We start from the raw sequence: 15201 nt of genomic DNA, 5'->3' as shown, positions 1-15201 counted from the left end.
ATTTAAATGGATCACTCTCAGTGTTGAAATTATTACAAAGCAGCATATATTTTAAGTCAGTTCTGCTTATAAAGGGTAACACTCAGATCAGTGTTTAAACAGCATCAGGACAACAGTGAGCTTTGTCTTGTTGCAAGAGAATTTAAATTTGTATCAATAGATGCCTGATAATGAGAACTGAACCAGGAAGGCCTTGTATGGTTTTGTTTTCCCAAATATTGTAAAAAATGGCCCTCTCTAATGGTTTATAGTTTAGTCTTTGGCAGAATAATAGAGGGCAGGATGGAAGAACAACCCCTTGAATAAAAAATCCCACGCACTAGGCAGCAGTTTTCTCTGCTTTTATTCTACTTCCATTTTAAGAAAATATAATTCTAAAAACCTGTAATGATGGTGACTCAACTACCTCTCCAGGTGACTTATGCAGTAACTGAATTCTCCTCAATGTGTTTTCTGTTCATACCTCACCTGGATGGCTTTTCATTTTAGTTTTTGACCATGAACTCCTATGCTTCACAGAAAGCAGTCCTTGAAGACTCTGAACTAATACTGCAACGTTAACATATGATTTCCGTCCATCACTTGTCACATCCTCAAACAGGGATTATGACAATTAATTGTGAATAATGAGAAATCCTGATACATCACACCTCTTTAAATCAAAAATGAACTTTCTCTTGGGTTGTTCTCTCCCTGGGACCAGATTGGGATGTTCTGACTGCATCTTTAACTGTTTTGTCTTGCTCTTTAGAAGTCCCGTCAAAGGTCTCCTGAATGTCTTGCTTACAAGGCCATTCCTACTCCCCTTATACACAGCCTTTTGCTATTACATATCTTTTTGTTATTATATATCCTCTTCCCCTTCTGATAGAGACAAGACCACTCTTGCCTTTGAATATTCCTTCCACTGAGATTCTCAATTTCCTTTGCAACACTCCCTTCTCCGACAAGTATGCTAATGTTCCCCTTTTTGCCTTCCTCAGGAATTTTGCAAATTCCCAATTCATATCACAACTTGCCTCTACTTCTTCAGTTACAAAAAAATCCACAATCATATTTTCATTTAGAGAAACAGACTCACAATAATAAAGTGCAAATGAAGTATAATTTCAGGCAGTTTCTGCTACACTTAATGGGCACTACGTACAGAGGTTTTACATGTGACAGGCTTCAGCACTTAAGAAATAGTAGTGTTTCATTGTAAAAGCTTGTGCAACAGCACTACTTGTCCTTTCTCCTGCAGTGTTAGTAGCAGAGTGTCTTTTTAAATTACTAGAACTGACTAAAATAATTTCAATGTTCATTTATAATAGAGTTCCTTACATCAGGCATTTAATGTCAGGGACTTACTCATACACAGTTGTCCATCCATTTTCATCGCTTTTCGTTGCTAAAAGCCCCGTGTTTCCAGGATATGTCATCAGAGCCAGGTTGTAGCCTTGGGCATAAACTCTTTTCAGAACCCCGTTGCTGCTTATTGTCAGCCAGTACACCTGGCCCCCCGGCACCACGACCCACAGGGGCAGCCCGCTCGTGTCTCTGCGGATGTGAACCGAATTCCCGTTGCTGCTGGTGATGGTGCCAATATCCCCTTCCCCGGTGTAGGTGAAATTGTAAATGTAGTCCCTCGTTATGAGGTTCAGCGTGTGCAGGTGGGTGCCGTTGATGGTGAACTGATACAGTTCTTGGTCCGCTGGCGACGCAATCTCATACATATTCGTGTCACTGAGGTGAGCCTTGTTTCGGCTGACTGCACGGATGCGAACATTGCCAAGGTCTGCAATGTACAGTGTGTCATCAGGAGAGACTGCTAGAGAAGAAGGTGCTTTCAGCTTTGCATCTTTGGCATAGCCACCATCACCTGGAGGAGAAATGGTAATTTTAGTAATCTGTAATGTCCATATTTAAGCTGATCCCCATAGCCTGACACTGCTTCTCCTCAGTATCATTTACAGGTCAATAAAACAGTATCTTCTTCCAACTAATTAAATCCATATTACCTAACGTTGGTGCAATTCTAAATCAGTCTCAGTGAAGACAAACAAGAATATAAATTATCTAATTTACACCACTTTTGCTAAGGCCAAAACCCTGCTGCTGGGAAAACATTAATGGCAAAATTGTGAAAGAAAAAAACCGTGACACCTGAAGTTTCATTCACTACTATTTGTCTGTTGGCATGTGGTTAAAGTAGAATCATGTTATAAATAAAACAAAGAGAAAATAAAACACAGTAATTCAGCTAAAATGACACTGAAGCAAAGATTAGTTTATACTTATTAAAAACTGAATGCCAGAGGAAAACAAAACAAGAATAATAGTCAAAAAGGGCCTTCAGAAACCACCCCTTCCAGTATCACTTGAGAATTTACTTGGTTTGTGTATTTTAAGGTTTGAGGAGGATATTTGCATTATCATGGGCTGTCTGTGCATATCGAAATGACTTTACATGAGCAGAATTTTCTGTAACTAGCAGGAAAGCATATTAAACCTCACTCTTAGAGAAAAACACATTACTGTTTGTATTGCTCCCCTTCTCCTGACTGAGAAATGAAATTTGGTAGAGATTTTGAGCGTACCCTGTGCTTTCTTGGAGATGGACAAATTAGCTGGTCTTCTGACCCTGCCTTTCACCAACCCAGCACCGGCAGAATCATTAGATTTGCCACAGTTTTTAATTTTTCAGCACCGAGGGCAGCTTCCCTCCACAGGAACCCTGAAGAGGATCCTTTTCAGCACTGGTCTACCATAGCTGTAACTGAAGCTGGCAGCACTTCGCAATGCACATGAAGCTTTGATTATCATTACAACACTGGGTCAGCAACTCACCTTCTCTGAAAGACCATTTACATTTTTTTTCTCTCCATTCTTGACATACTTAATGTTTTCTTGTCAGTAATTAACCTTTTACTTGAAATGGGAGGCTTAAGAATTATGATGACATTATGGAGCTGAACACAGTGGTTCTTAGAGATGACAAGATGACAACGTACTGCACACCTCGGTATATGGGAATGCTGTCCTTTGTCCCACCATGAAATATGTTTTTATGAAAAAAAAAGCCACAATTTGTTTTGGTGCAGGCAGGGGAGAGGAGCTGTGTTGCTGAGAATGTCCAATGGCGCAGTGCGGGCCTGGCACTGACTGGCTGTTCCAGTTTAAAACACACAAAGAAGAAGAAATTCTGAACATCAAGTGCTGCTGGTTCTGCAGCATGACACAAGTGATGAGATGGCATAAGCTACTGTTTTTCACTGGATGTGAAACACCTTGGCACTCTTCTTGGTGAGAAGGGCTGCTTGACCCAGTAGCATTTAGGTGCAATCTGCACTGGGGCTGGTACCATCTTCAACATGGGCAAACACAGCTGACACAGAAAGGCAGACTTGGAGATAATTTTGAATGGTGTGTAATCTCTGTATCAAAGGAGGAAAAGCTAAGACCACCCTGAGGTTCCTCCAGTGCCAACTGCAAGACTCACATCTCTATGTCCAATGGATTAAATCCACAAAGAGCTGCTGATAAGGTTTTCGGCTTTCCAAGGAAACCGAATCATTGCTCGTCTCTCCTTCCCCATGTCACTTTGCTAATCTGCAGCTGTGCCAGCAGATAAGAGACAGGAGATAATTAGCATTGCCTTACCTGAAAAACAGTCACAATTAGGGTCAATCTTGCAGTCACAATCAGATGGGGCTCCAGCGATTATAGAGATCTCACCGTTGGTTGTGACCTGTTGTATACGGTTGATCTTTCTTTCATCGGTCTCTGCGATGTAGAGTATCCCGCTGTGAGATACAGTGATGGCCCTGGCTGACTCCAGGGTTGAATGGATGGCCACCTTGCTGACGATGAAGTGGTCGATGCCTGGCACCTGGCAGTGAATGGGGCGCCCTGCAATAATTCGCACACGCCTGTTCTCAGAGATCTGCAGGACAATGTTGTTGTCCAGGACATACAGTGAATTGTCTAGAGGGTTCACTGTGAGGTCTGTTGGCCACTCTAACCGCACCTGGAAAAAAAATCAAGGGGAAGGCAGGGAAAAAAAACAACAAAAAAAAGAGTGATTAAGACAGCAAGGCAGTTTCATTCAACCGTTTCTGATCAAGATGTCATCAAGTCATCAAGGCACTCAGTGGATTCACACAGCACTGCTTCTCTAGTATGTACCTTTAATTGGGTTTGACAGAAGAAGTTTCAACAAGCATATTCTTTTCTGAGGTCCAGGTCCAGTGTGGAACAAAACTTGATTTGAAAAGTAATTTAGCATCCTCTGAGAGGTATTTGCACAAGTCCATTAAGGTGGGAACTTTATTATACCTATGCAGTCATGCAAATAAAAACACACACTTCATGTCATGCAACATCAGCCAGAAAATTTTCCAGGTCTGAATGTTATTGTTTCAAGGTTGCAGTCCACGCTGGCAGACTGGAAAACAGTTAGAGGTTGTCAATGTCCTAACACTTTAATTGACTGTTAGTACAAAAGGAAAATGACATCCTAGAAGAGTACGCCAGATTTCCACAATTTATTTACTAAACTAGAAATGTTAATAAGACTTATATGCCATAAGAAGTATAAGCTCGTTAATTCTTTGTAACATAATAATACACCAATATATCACACTTCACATGACACAATAGCCAAGCCGTAATTACTTATAATGATTTTGCTTTGTGAATTCAGTATTTCAGTCACGGATTAAGTAAATTCTTCATATTTAAGGTTAGCTTTTTGCCTTTTTCCATGCAGGTGAGAGTGCCAACCAAGCAAAGTTTCCAGACCACACTGGAGGAAATGCTAGAAGAATGACCTCACTCATCTGATACCTGTTGCGTCAGGGTCTGGAGGAACTAAACATGCTCCCAATTAAAGGTGGGGCAGCCGGTCAACCTGAAAGACATCCAGTATGTAGGCTGTCGATTGTAGCATGTACTGGCCAGAGCTTCAAATTCCTCCTGTTGAGAAAGCTCAGTAGGCAGTGCAGGACTGCTGAACTGGGAAACAACAACAGAGTAGACTGGTCCCTCTCGCCAGCTAATGGCCAGTGGAGGATTTGGACTGCAGCTTGTCTATGGAAAGGTCAGAGAACAACTGAGCCACCGAGACTGCAAGACAGCCTATTTTTGTCTGTCTCAAGATGCTTTGCTTGTTATCCTTCATGAAGAGATGGCTGCTTTTATCTGAGTGGAATTTTTCTGGACTAAATATTTCAGTCATCAGAAGAGAATAAATACCAGGCTAAAATGTAATGATTTTATATGCTTTATATGCCATAGAAGCTTCTATTATTTCATTTACTGATTTTGTTGCTGTTTTTGCTCATTTTTCCACTGTGCTAATTAAAAGATCTATGAATTTAGAGACTGCAGATGCTACTACAATGCTCAGCACTGAGGAATAACATATGGTGGAGTGCGTGGCCATCGCAAGCCACCTGCTCGCCTGGGGTCAGCTCGGGAACCAGGCTGGAGGCCAAGTCTCTCCCTTTCTCAAGCATCAGTATTTCCTGAATAATCTCATTTCCAGAAGTACATTGCTGGTTTGATAATTGATGTTTTAATAAAGTGAGGGCATTGCGGCTACCGTGTCTCACCCTGTGTGGTTACGTGGTGCACCACAGAATCATGACGGCTCACAGAGTAATCGAATTCCTCCTTGTGCCCAGTCCATTTTACTAGACAGCATAATAACTGGCATTAAGACCAAGGCTGTTGGGTTCAAGATCTCTTCTGAACCAGGTGGCAGTCCTTCCAAATGATGATAAATGTGGTGAAACAGCTGGAAGCAGATTCCTCCCATAAAGGTGATGATTTCTGAGCGTGTGTGAGACTGCCCAGATTGCACCTGCTGTGCTAGGGCTGGTTTACACGCTGCCGTTAGCTGGTGCTTCCACTGAGAGTTCACTGGGACACCAAATAAAACTAGTTAGCGTAAAAATCTCTACAAGGCTATCTTCAGGAAACTTGGAAAAAAACATATTTGCAATGTACCCTTAATGCAGAACATTTGATCGCTCTATCGAAGTAAATGGATTATTTTTAATGGGAAACAGACACCTTCAACTTTAAGGGCCTCCTTCACAGATTGCTCTGCTGTAAAAATAATCTTTGATTAACTCTAACTAGGTAATTAGTGATAAAAACTTTGGGCTGAAACTATCTATTTTTGCCATAATGACTCTGCATAGCACCTGCCATGTCTTAATAGCTGTTTTTCCTTTGTGGACCAGCCACATTGCCTTTGCTCAGTGAATAACTTGAATTCCTCCCACTGTGCAGGTATGCCTGGTGTCTTGCAGATAAATAGGGACTGGCTTGGGCCAAAGCAACTTTTTGTCTGGTTGATTTGAGGCTGATTTGGTTTACTGAGATAGAATAAACTTTTACGCAACTGTCCATTTCGCTTGCAGCAATGTGCCTCAAGCTCAGTCTCAACAGCTGTTAACTGCAAGCAGATTTGCTTTCTTACTGATCACATCTGTAAGTCTAGCTGCGTTATGGTAAAAATAAATAAAATTTTAGCTGGGAACACCTAGACAATTTTGGTTACTACACCAGAACCGCTGCCTAGCTCTCTGCTCTGCAAAGCTCACAGAAGGTATGGCTACAGCTTCTCCTTCCTGGGTTTAAAGTGGTCATGGATGTATTAATGGTTTAATCCCCGGTGAAATATTAAAGCTAGCAGGTATGTGTCTGGAGATTGCAGCACAAACCCCAGCTGCTGCTCACTGCAAGCTTATGCTAGTGCAACTGGAGGGGGAAAGAAAGTGAAATAGGCCAATTAAAACTAAACATACACACAAACACAAACCCCTGGGCATTCCTAATCTGAAGAAGAATTTCACAGATTTAGAAAAAATCTGCACTGTTCATGTCAGGATAAGACTTCAAGGCATCTTAAACTGGTGTAAACTGGGGCTGCTGCAGTCCCACCCCATCCCCTCCCCCAGTGCAGCCCCCAGCAGCAAGGCCAGTGTTTATGTGCTCCTACAGAGAGCAGGTTCAGGATGGTTTGCTGGCTAAAAACTAATCACCTAAATCAGCTTAAGATGAAGTGTAACTGCACCCTCAGGTTCACTGTTACCTTGAAAAGTCACCGGTTGTTTCTTTTCTTTTAAAGCAAGCTGCCCTCTGGCAGGTTTCTGTGACCAAACCATCAGTTGTGCTTCATTCAGAGCCCATAAACATATTACAGAGAAGCACTTCAATTCTCATCAGATATGACTGGGCCTATTAAAAAGTTTTTCCAGACAAAACCTCAGTTAGGATGAGAATATTAAATCCGTTAATATACTTTTTAATTTGAAGCAGTACTTCATATGCCCCTGGAAGCAGTCCTCTCCCATTTATGTATGTTTTTCTTATAACACAAAATTGCGCCAATTGCAAGGGTTTTTCCTTAAATTTGATGGGTTCTATTTTGAGCACTGTACGGAAATGGCATTGCTGATTATCCCATTATAAACAAACAGACAAGGCTTGTTCAGTAGCAGTCAGTACCTCATGTTCTTCACAGACTGAAATTTTCAGGGGACAATTCTTGTTTGGTTCACTGGAGACTAAGTATATGCAATGAAAATCACTGCCGAAAGAAGTGAACCCTTGAGCAATGAGACCTTTTGCATATACTTATTAACATGTCAACTTTTCTGGGAATTCAGCATTTAACTGTCAAGATAAAGGCTCCAGCTATATCTAATAATCAGTCTCTGGTTTGAGAAGTGCAAAATTAACACCTACTGGTCTGGCTTTCTAATACATTTTTTCATGTCAACTGTTCTGGAAAACATAAAGTGCACTAAGGTGGCTTCAGTTTAAATGAATTTTCACTGGGAGATCTACATTTAGGTAAATACCTCTCAGACCCTCAAATGGTATTTTTTTGTTTGTTTCTTTCTTGCAAAATATGCATGTGCTTGTATAACTATCTATCTCCCTATCTATCTGTTTTTGAAACATTTAAATATTTTTCCCACAGTGAAGCTTTTCAACTAAATACATAACGTGAGTTTTTTGCAAAGTAGCACTGATAGGAGAGCCTGCACTCATATACTTCTTAAACATACATGCCTGCGCATGTACACACATTTAAGTGTTAGCTTGTGAAGAACGCTGTTTCACTTTTGGTTTGGACCATATGGCTAAAACTTTCTGCACATTTTGCATGACATTTTATGGCTGTGGCATTTTTGGTACTATTTTAAACAAATCAGATCAAATAAATTCTACCGTTCATATCAAAGTAAGAAAAGTAAAGAAGGAAAAATTTATCCTTGTCTGCAGATGCAGGTTTCAAGAGCTTAACTGTTTGGTTGCGGGGGTAAATTTCACTGGGATAAGTTTCATTTATCATGGATTAAAAGAAGCTGCATAAATCCCTAAAAAGGCTTCACCATTGCTTTGATTTCTCGCCATGCATTGCTTGTATATTTTGATTCAATTTCATGTAGTAGCATGAAATTCATGCCAAAATTCTTCTGATAGTCCTGACTGATGGATTACTTCCTATCTGTACTGTTCAGCTTCAAGTACTTCTGTTTATGCTACTTTTGCCTTTATTCAGCTCTACGATACGCATTTGCAGACCTGATCATAACATCCTCCACATTTCTCTTTTGCTGCTAACTTCCTTTTTTCATCTCCTCTTATTTATACTCACTTCAGCTGTTGTTTCCAGGCCAGTCCTTTTACTCACCACAGCGTCCTTCTAAATAGCATTTTTCTCTCTTCCCACCCAAACCCTTCTTTCTCCTTCCTTCTGCGAGAGAAATGGCTCCGAGGAAGGACGTGCATAGGCGGTCCATCAGGAGCGAGTGCGTAGTTTACAAGGCTGAAGGAGACCAGTTCTGCTTCCCTGAACTTTTTACAGGATGTCTCACTGTGTGTATTTCTCTCTATTTTCTCATAGTTGACAACCACAGATATTTTTTCATCATTTTCTGTCAGTTTGCTCTCACTTCTGGGCTCTTTCTTTTGTTGACACTGACACTGTCAGCTCCTCTCAGCAGCTTAGCTTCTTTCTTAATGGCACACAGAGACACAATTCAGCTCCTGCGGTCTGACACCGGGGAGCCCTTGCCTGCAGTGGGATTACAGCCTCCTCCCACGCTGGAGGAGCCTTTGTTTCTCATGCTCCTGATACTGTGTATTATAAAATTCAGAATTATACAGTTCAGCTGTAGCAGTCCCTCTAAACTTCACAAATGTTGCTCTCTCTGCATTCATTGTTCCCCAGTGAAAAACCCAAATAAATGAGTTTTGCAGCCTAACGACTTTTGTTTTCTACCCTGAGCTGGGAAAGCAGCTGTGGCACATTTACAGATGCGGCTCAGAGGTCTGAGGCCACCCCTTCTCCAGCATCACGGCTCGGGTAGTCTCCCTGCCAACCTGTCTTTGCCGACAATTATTTCCAGTGGATGAGGGACCCAGCGCAGGAACACGAAGGCCAGGCACCACTCCAACCGTTTTCACTGCTTGTCTTCGCTTCACTTGCCACAAGATTCACTACGCTCTCGCTTTCCAGCTCTCTTCTTGTTTCCTAATTTCTTTTTTATGATTTTTTTCTGCTTCACAACTTCAAAGACCGTATGAGGAATCTTGGGTCTACTAAATCGATAAGAAAAGTTGATTTCTATGGGGACAGGTTTCACACTGTCTTTATTTAATAATAGAGGGAATATTATCCAGAATCACATAAGCCCACTGACTATGAAAATAAATGGAACTTAAGATTCCTAAGCCATTTAAGTCTGTTTAAACATGGTACCCATGGTTTACACAGGCTATGAAAGAAATACTTTGTTAAATGCTCAGAAGGAATTACCAAAGTATTTCGAGCAGGCTGGTACCTCTGAGAGGAGGGATCTTAAGACTCTTCAATTAAAATACCTCAAAATAGACCATGAATTTGAATCTAACCCAAACACGACTCCAGTGCTGGAGTGGGAATAGATGTCTTCCAAACATACCGTTTCAATTAATTTGCATGGCCAAAAGGAGGGAGAGGGACCAGGTGGAAATCTAGCTAACAACAGGGCTGTTTCCATTTTGCCTCCCTTTCTAACTTGTGCTTCCAGGTCCCGCGCTTGTCAGATGAGGCGGCACAAAAGTAAGGTTCCATAAATCTTAATAAATCTCTCGCTAGTTTTGGCTTCATCTTTCCATTTTGGGCTCAAAGTTCTGGATACGGAAAGCCAATGTGCTGCCAATGAAGAAAAGGTGGGAGGAAGATCTTGAAAAGCTTTATTTGAGACAGTAATTAAAAGCTGTTTGAGAGCAGTGGAGGCTGGAGCTAGTGCGTTATGGTGTCTTTTGCTTCCAATAACTACTGAGGTTCATAAAAGCATCTGGCCTGAAAACTGGAAGGAAGAGAGGATACATAGAAATGAAATTTCCAAAACTGAAAAAAAACAAAGAAACTGAAAGCCCTGCCTTTGAGCAACAGCAGCCACTGTGAATATATCACCCAAATACTCCGACTCTGCCCTGAATCCTGAGTCAAACTCAAAATTAAAATTTAAATTAAATTCTTGAAATTAAAATTTCCTACAGATATGTGCCCAGGAAACTGTCTCTGACAACAGCACCGCTCCTCAGGGCAGCGCTCCCCTGACCCCCGGGCTGGGCAGCAAGCGAGACTGGGGGAAGCGAAGGGTGAGGAGCCGCTGCCAGGAGGTTGCCAGTCGGGCGTGCGGGAGCCACACCTGCCTCCTCAGCCAGATCGGGGCTGCAAAACACATTCCTGCAAGGATCAGAACAAATGCTAACTCCACAGCTTTCACAAGAAAATGCAAATTCACTTCTGTGATTTAAGCTTTCCCTTAAGAGTTACACCATTAAACTCACAAACATGATTTCTGCAAGTGAAAGAAAGAAGGACTGGAAAAATAGATATTCTGCAATTCTTGTTTATGGCAGGGCATCTTCTATGGCAAATTCCTACAATAATACACAACTCAGTAGTAATAGCTTTTTTTAACCCATTGTAAGAGTGAACTAATTCTTTATTAAACTGTAGCAGAGGGTTAAAGCAAAACAACTATAGAAAATGTTGATTTTTATCTTTAAATTATACATATTTTTTCACATGGATATAAAAAATTCTAGGCAGAAAAAGCAACCGAAGTAATTTGAGTCCTTACTTTAACAGAAATTAGCACCAAAATTAATTGATATCACAACATGATTTTCTGCAACTAGTTTTTCACAAGGATTTACACAACAGATATTTCAACTGAGCAAAATGAATGTAATCTAACTAGCTGTCATGCTGCATTGAAAGCAACCACATACTGCTGTTAGACTTCAAATAGCTAATGAAAACATTAGGCATCTTGCATTTTGCAGAACAAACAAGACAACTGCATTCCATGCAGCAATCCTTCTATGTGAGCATTTACATGGATTAGATACTCGCAAGAAAACGGAGAGTATTTGATTCTAGTCTGAGACTGCAAGCAGGCACTCTGCTTTAAATTTATGTCAGCTAAGGGCATTAGTTACTGCTGTGATGCATATTTGGATATGCATTATCAGACCGTGCCAGAAAAGCTTACAAGGATAAAGTTTAGGACTACTGTTTTTTCAAGCAAAATTCAAGAAATACCATTGAACTAAATAATGTATCTCAAGCCTGGGATGGATACAACCTGGATGTAAAAGGAGAGGCACTTGGTTTGCTTGCCTTCCAAAAAGGCTCTAGACAAAGATTTTAAAAGTGCACCTGACATTAGGTTTCCTACAGGTTCCTAATCAGATAGCTACATAAAGTTTTTGATTTTCAGTACCTGAGCTCTAGATCTAGAAAGGCATAGAAAGGCTCCAGACCTAGAAGGGCTCAGGAAAGTTCTACAAAGCCTCTTGCAAAACAACAAAAATAAAGGGGTGGGGGACAGGAGGCCCTAGAAGGGGCCCCTGGAAAAGTTCTACATTCAGAAAGGGCCCATAAGGGCACTGGATCTAGAAAAGCCTGCTGAGCTAGAAAGGGCTGCAGAAGGGCTCCGGAGAAGTGCTGGGTAGACTCTGAGAAAAAGCTCTAAAAGGCTTCCAAATCATCCCAGGAAAAAGATCTAGTGAGTCTCTAGACGTGCTCCAGAAGCTATGGATGCCCACCCCCAACCCACCCCCAGCTCCAAAAAGCTCTAGATCTAGAAAGGCCCCCGATCTACAAAGGCGCTAGATGTCTTCAGAAAGGCTCTTGGCATCTCTAGCAAAGTTCTAAATCTCTGGATCTCAGGCTCTCAGCAATTTCTAGATCTAGAAAGCAACAGGAATCCCTAGACAGTGCTAGATCTAGAAATGTCCTTTTAAAAAGTCTTCTTTATTCCTTCAAATCAAATCCCAAAAGACTGAAGCAAATGGCATAAGTTACAAATCCTTCTGGATGGGAGCATACAAAAACAATTTCACAATGAAATTAGCTCCTTATGACTAGGCTACTTATACCAAGTTTCAAACATTTGACCTCTCCTGATTCCCCAAAGTTTTGGCATACCTTTCATGAGCCACCCAACACACGGCAGTTCATGGTAGTAATAGCAAAAACCACGTTGGTTTTGTTGTCACTATTGATATGGACACAGAAATATAACTCTGAACTGGCAAGAAAAATAGAAGAAAAAAGAAATACATATGGATGGAGGACCTAAAGGGTTTTACATCATATCATGACTTTCCCCAGTTCTCACCAGAGACAGCTACACGCTGTTCAGTTTCCCATTTTGCTTTGAGCAGTTGATTGAATGGCTATTGAGTGATGTTCAGACATTTATGATTTTCCTGCAATGTGACCTACATTGCTAAACTTCATAAATTTATTCTCCAAGGCAGTGTATCATTTTGCATGCCATACCCATCCCAAAGGAATCTATCAGCAGGAGATGAGGCCCAGTTTGTAAAAGCTGAATGTCCTTCAGACATTTTTAGCTAATTTGTTTGTAAATGTGAATGTTATTGTCAGAGTAACATACTGCATAAAATGACGCTCTCTATCATTCTGTTTGTGTCTCTCTCTGTGGCTTAAACTTCATAAAGCACAGCTACAAATGCAACCTCCGTATGGCATTCTACAAATGGATACAACCAATTTCTGTCTTGACATTTGCATTATTTTTCCTCCACTGACACAGTGTCTTTTCATTGTTTTTTTCCTTGGCAGAAACAAGGCTAGGAAAGATGCTGAAGCAAACACGGTATCGTGAGGAGGGGAAATCAGGCATTCTCAGCTGTCATTGCCTGGGCTGCAGCTCCTGCCACGTTACTTTCTGTGGTTGTCACAGCTTACTTTCGTTTGACTTCAGCAGCTTGTAAGCATAACTCAGGGCAAACTCAGTCCTAATAGTAAGGCTGGAGATATCACTAATACCTCCAAAGCAACACTTCTTGGTACTAAAACCTTTTCAGCCTTTGTTTATAACCAGCTTTGAGACCCGAGGAGTACCCAGGCAGCAAGGGAACAACACCCTCAAGAGTTCCCTCATGCTGACATGCTTCAAAGTCCTGCCCTTTGTAAGCTGTTATTATTATAGTGTTGTTTTGACAGGATCTGTAGGCTTTCAGGTTCCCCTTAGCACCTGGAGCAATTTGCGGGCCAGAAGTACCACTGTGCTGGCTTTTTTGACCCCCCCTTCCGCCAGTTATTGCAGTGCAACGCTTTCAGTCATACAACCATACCCACACTTTCTTTTACAGCTTTCAAATGCAGCAGTTTGCAGCTATGTAAAATTTCAATGACCACCGACAATAGATTAAATGCCTATATCGCTTTTTTCACTTACACTTGTTTTATGCCTTTATTTCTGTAAGCTTTCTCCTGATCTGTGCTGTCGTGAAGACAGACCAGGAGTCCAAAGACCAGTCCTCACTCCTCTAAGATGTAGGACAATCTTCCTCCGACCTACTCAATGCAACAATTTCTATCCCAGCAGCATGCGTCATCTCTGCGGGAAGGACACCGCCACCTCTGGTGACTGCTGGCCTCAAACCTGCCCTGTACTCGAACTCCAGCCTTGTGCCAGCCTATTTGGTCTCCTTCCCCCTAATACTGTGCAACACTTCCAAAAGCCCAAATCAGAATACACTGGGCAATATGAAAGGCTTGGAATAGAGGCAGTACAGACACCTTCATGGAAAGCTTGATTATTATAGTTATTCACTTTATAGCACACAAAATCTGTTGCATCTGTGGGAGGGCCTTTACCCCACAGATGTGTGAAGGGTTGGTTGGTGAGAGGAGGAGAACAACATACACACAGTACCAGCCCTGACAATCTTAAAAAATGGCTAAGGTAGGAGTTGCCTCCATCAAAGCAGTTATTTCTTACATCACAGGCAGGCCTTGTTATTAATGTACGTGGATGAACAACTGGATTGAAGGAAAAGGAGGAGCATTGTCTCCTTGGCCTGCCTCTGCATGCTCCCATCAACATCTACATTCCCTTCTCAGCAGACCTTCCAGGGGCTTGGACTCCAGGCTGTCAGGGACCAGCTTTCACTACTTGATTACTTATGGTAGCTCTGCAGTATACGTAGAAACCACATATACATATATGTATACAGACATAGTTATATATGCATATATAGGTATATATTATGTGTATATATATTCTTCATGCATACCTTTTGTACACTATGTCTCCTCAACAAATGAAAAAAGTCAGATGTAGTCACTGATATATCTCAGCTCATTGCAGACTCCCACCAGTCTGGCAAAGCCACGCTAAACATTTTCAGCAGCGTAATTCAGCACACCAGATACAAAGCCTCTGCCACAAATAACTCATCAGCTAGACTGCATCATACTGAAACCATATTTAAATGAGAGAGATAATCAAAGGCTACTTGTGCATGAAGAATAAAAAGTGAAGCAACCAGATAAGCTGGTTGCTTGGGAAAGACTGACAGGAGAGCCTCAAAAGGAGCCAGGATGCTCAGCTGGGAACCCCTTCCCTGGAGAGCTAAAAGAGCGTTTGGGGCTCTGGGCAGTGTGCTAGGGCCTCAGCCAGATGAGGACGGTGGGCAAGCTGGAGGAGGCCCGGGGGGGTGGCAGGGCAGCTTGGATGTGTTGGTATTGCTGAGTGGATACCTACGGGGGCTTTGTGCATGTGCAGGCAGCATTTGGTGAGCGTGGAGGTTTCTGTTAGTCGCGAAGGTGCACCTGAGAGCACCTAGACTCAGGGCTGAGCTGCTACCTTCTTGCCAGCC

At 41.8% G+C, this 15201-nt stretch overlaps 1 protein-coding gene across 6 annotated transcripts in view; it reads right to left on the bottom strand.

The window, feature by feature from the left end:
- The window catches only part of TENM1 (teneurin transmembrane protein 1), a 634570-nt gene that overhangs the window by 26535 nt on the left and 592834 nt on the right, over positions 1-15201 (bottom strand). For all 6 annotated transcript variants that reach the window (XM_087748549.1, XM_087748548.1, XM_087748550.1 and 3 more), the window contains 2 exons: positions 3643-4009; positions 1351-1861 (listed from right to left, as the gene is read on the bottom strand). In XM_087748549.1, coding sequence (XP_087604675.1) covers positions 1351-1861; positions 3643-4009 — 878 coding nt within the window. The remainder of the gene's footprint in view (positions 1-1350; positions 1862-3642; positions 4010-15201) is intronic.

This window comes from Nipponia nippon, unplaced genomic scaffold (genome assembly GCF_047370975.1).
Source record: "Nipponia nippon isolate SJK-2023a ecotype South Korea unplaced genomic scaffold, ASM4737097v1 scaffold_12, whole genome shotgun sequence".
Classification (NCBI taxonomy): Eukaryota; Metazoa; Chordata; class Aves; order Pelecaniformes; family Threskiornithidae; genus Nipponia; species Nipponia nippon.
The sequence above is the reverse complement of the archived record's forward strand: the minus strand, read 5'-3'. Positions and strand labels throughout refer to the sequence as shown.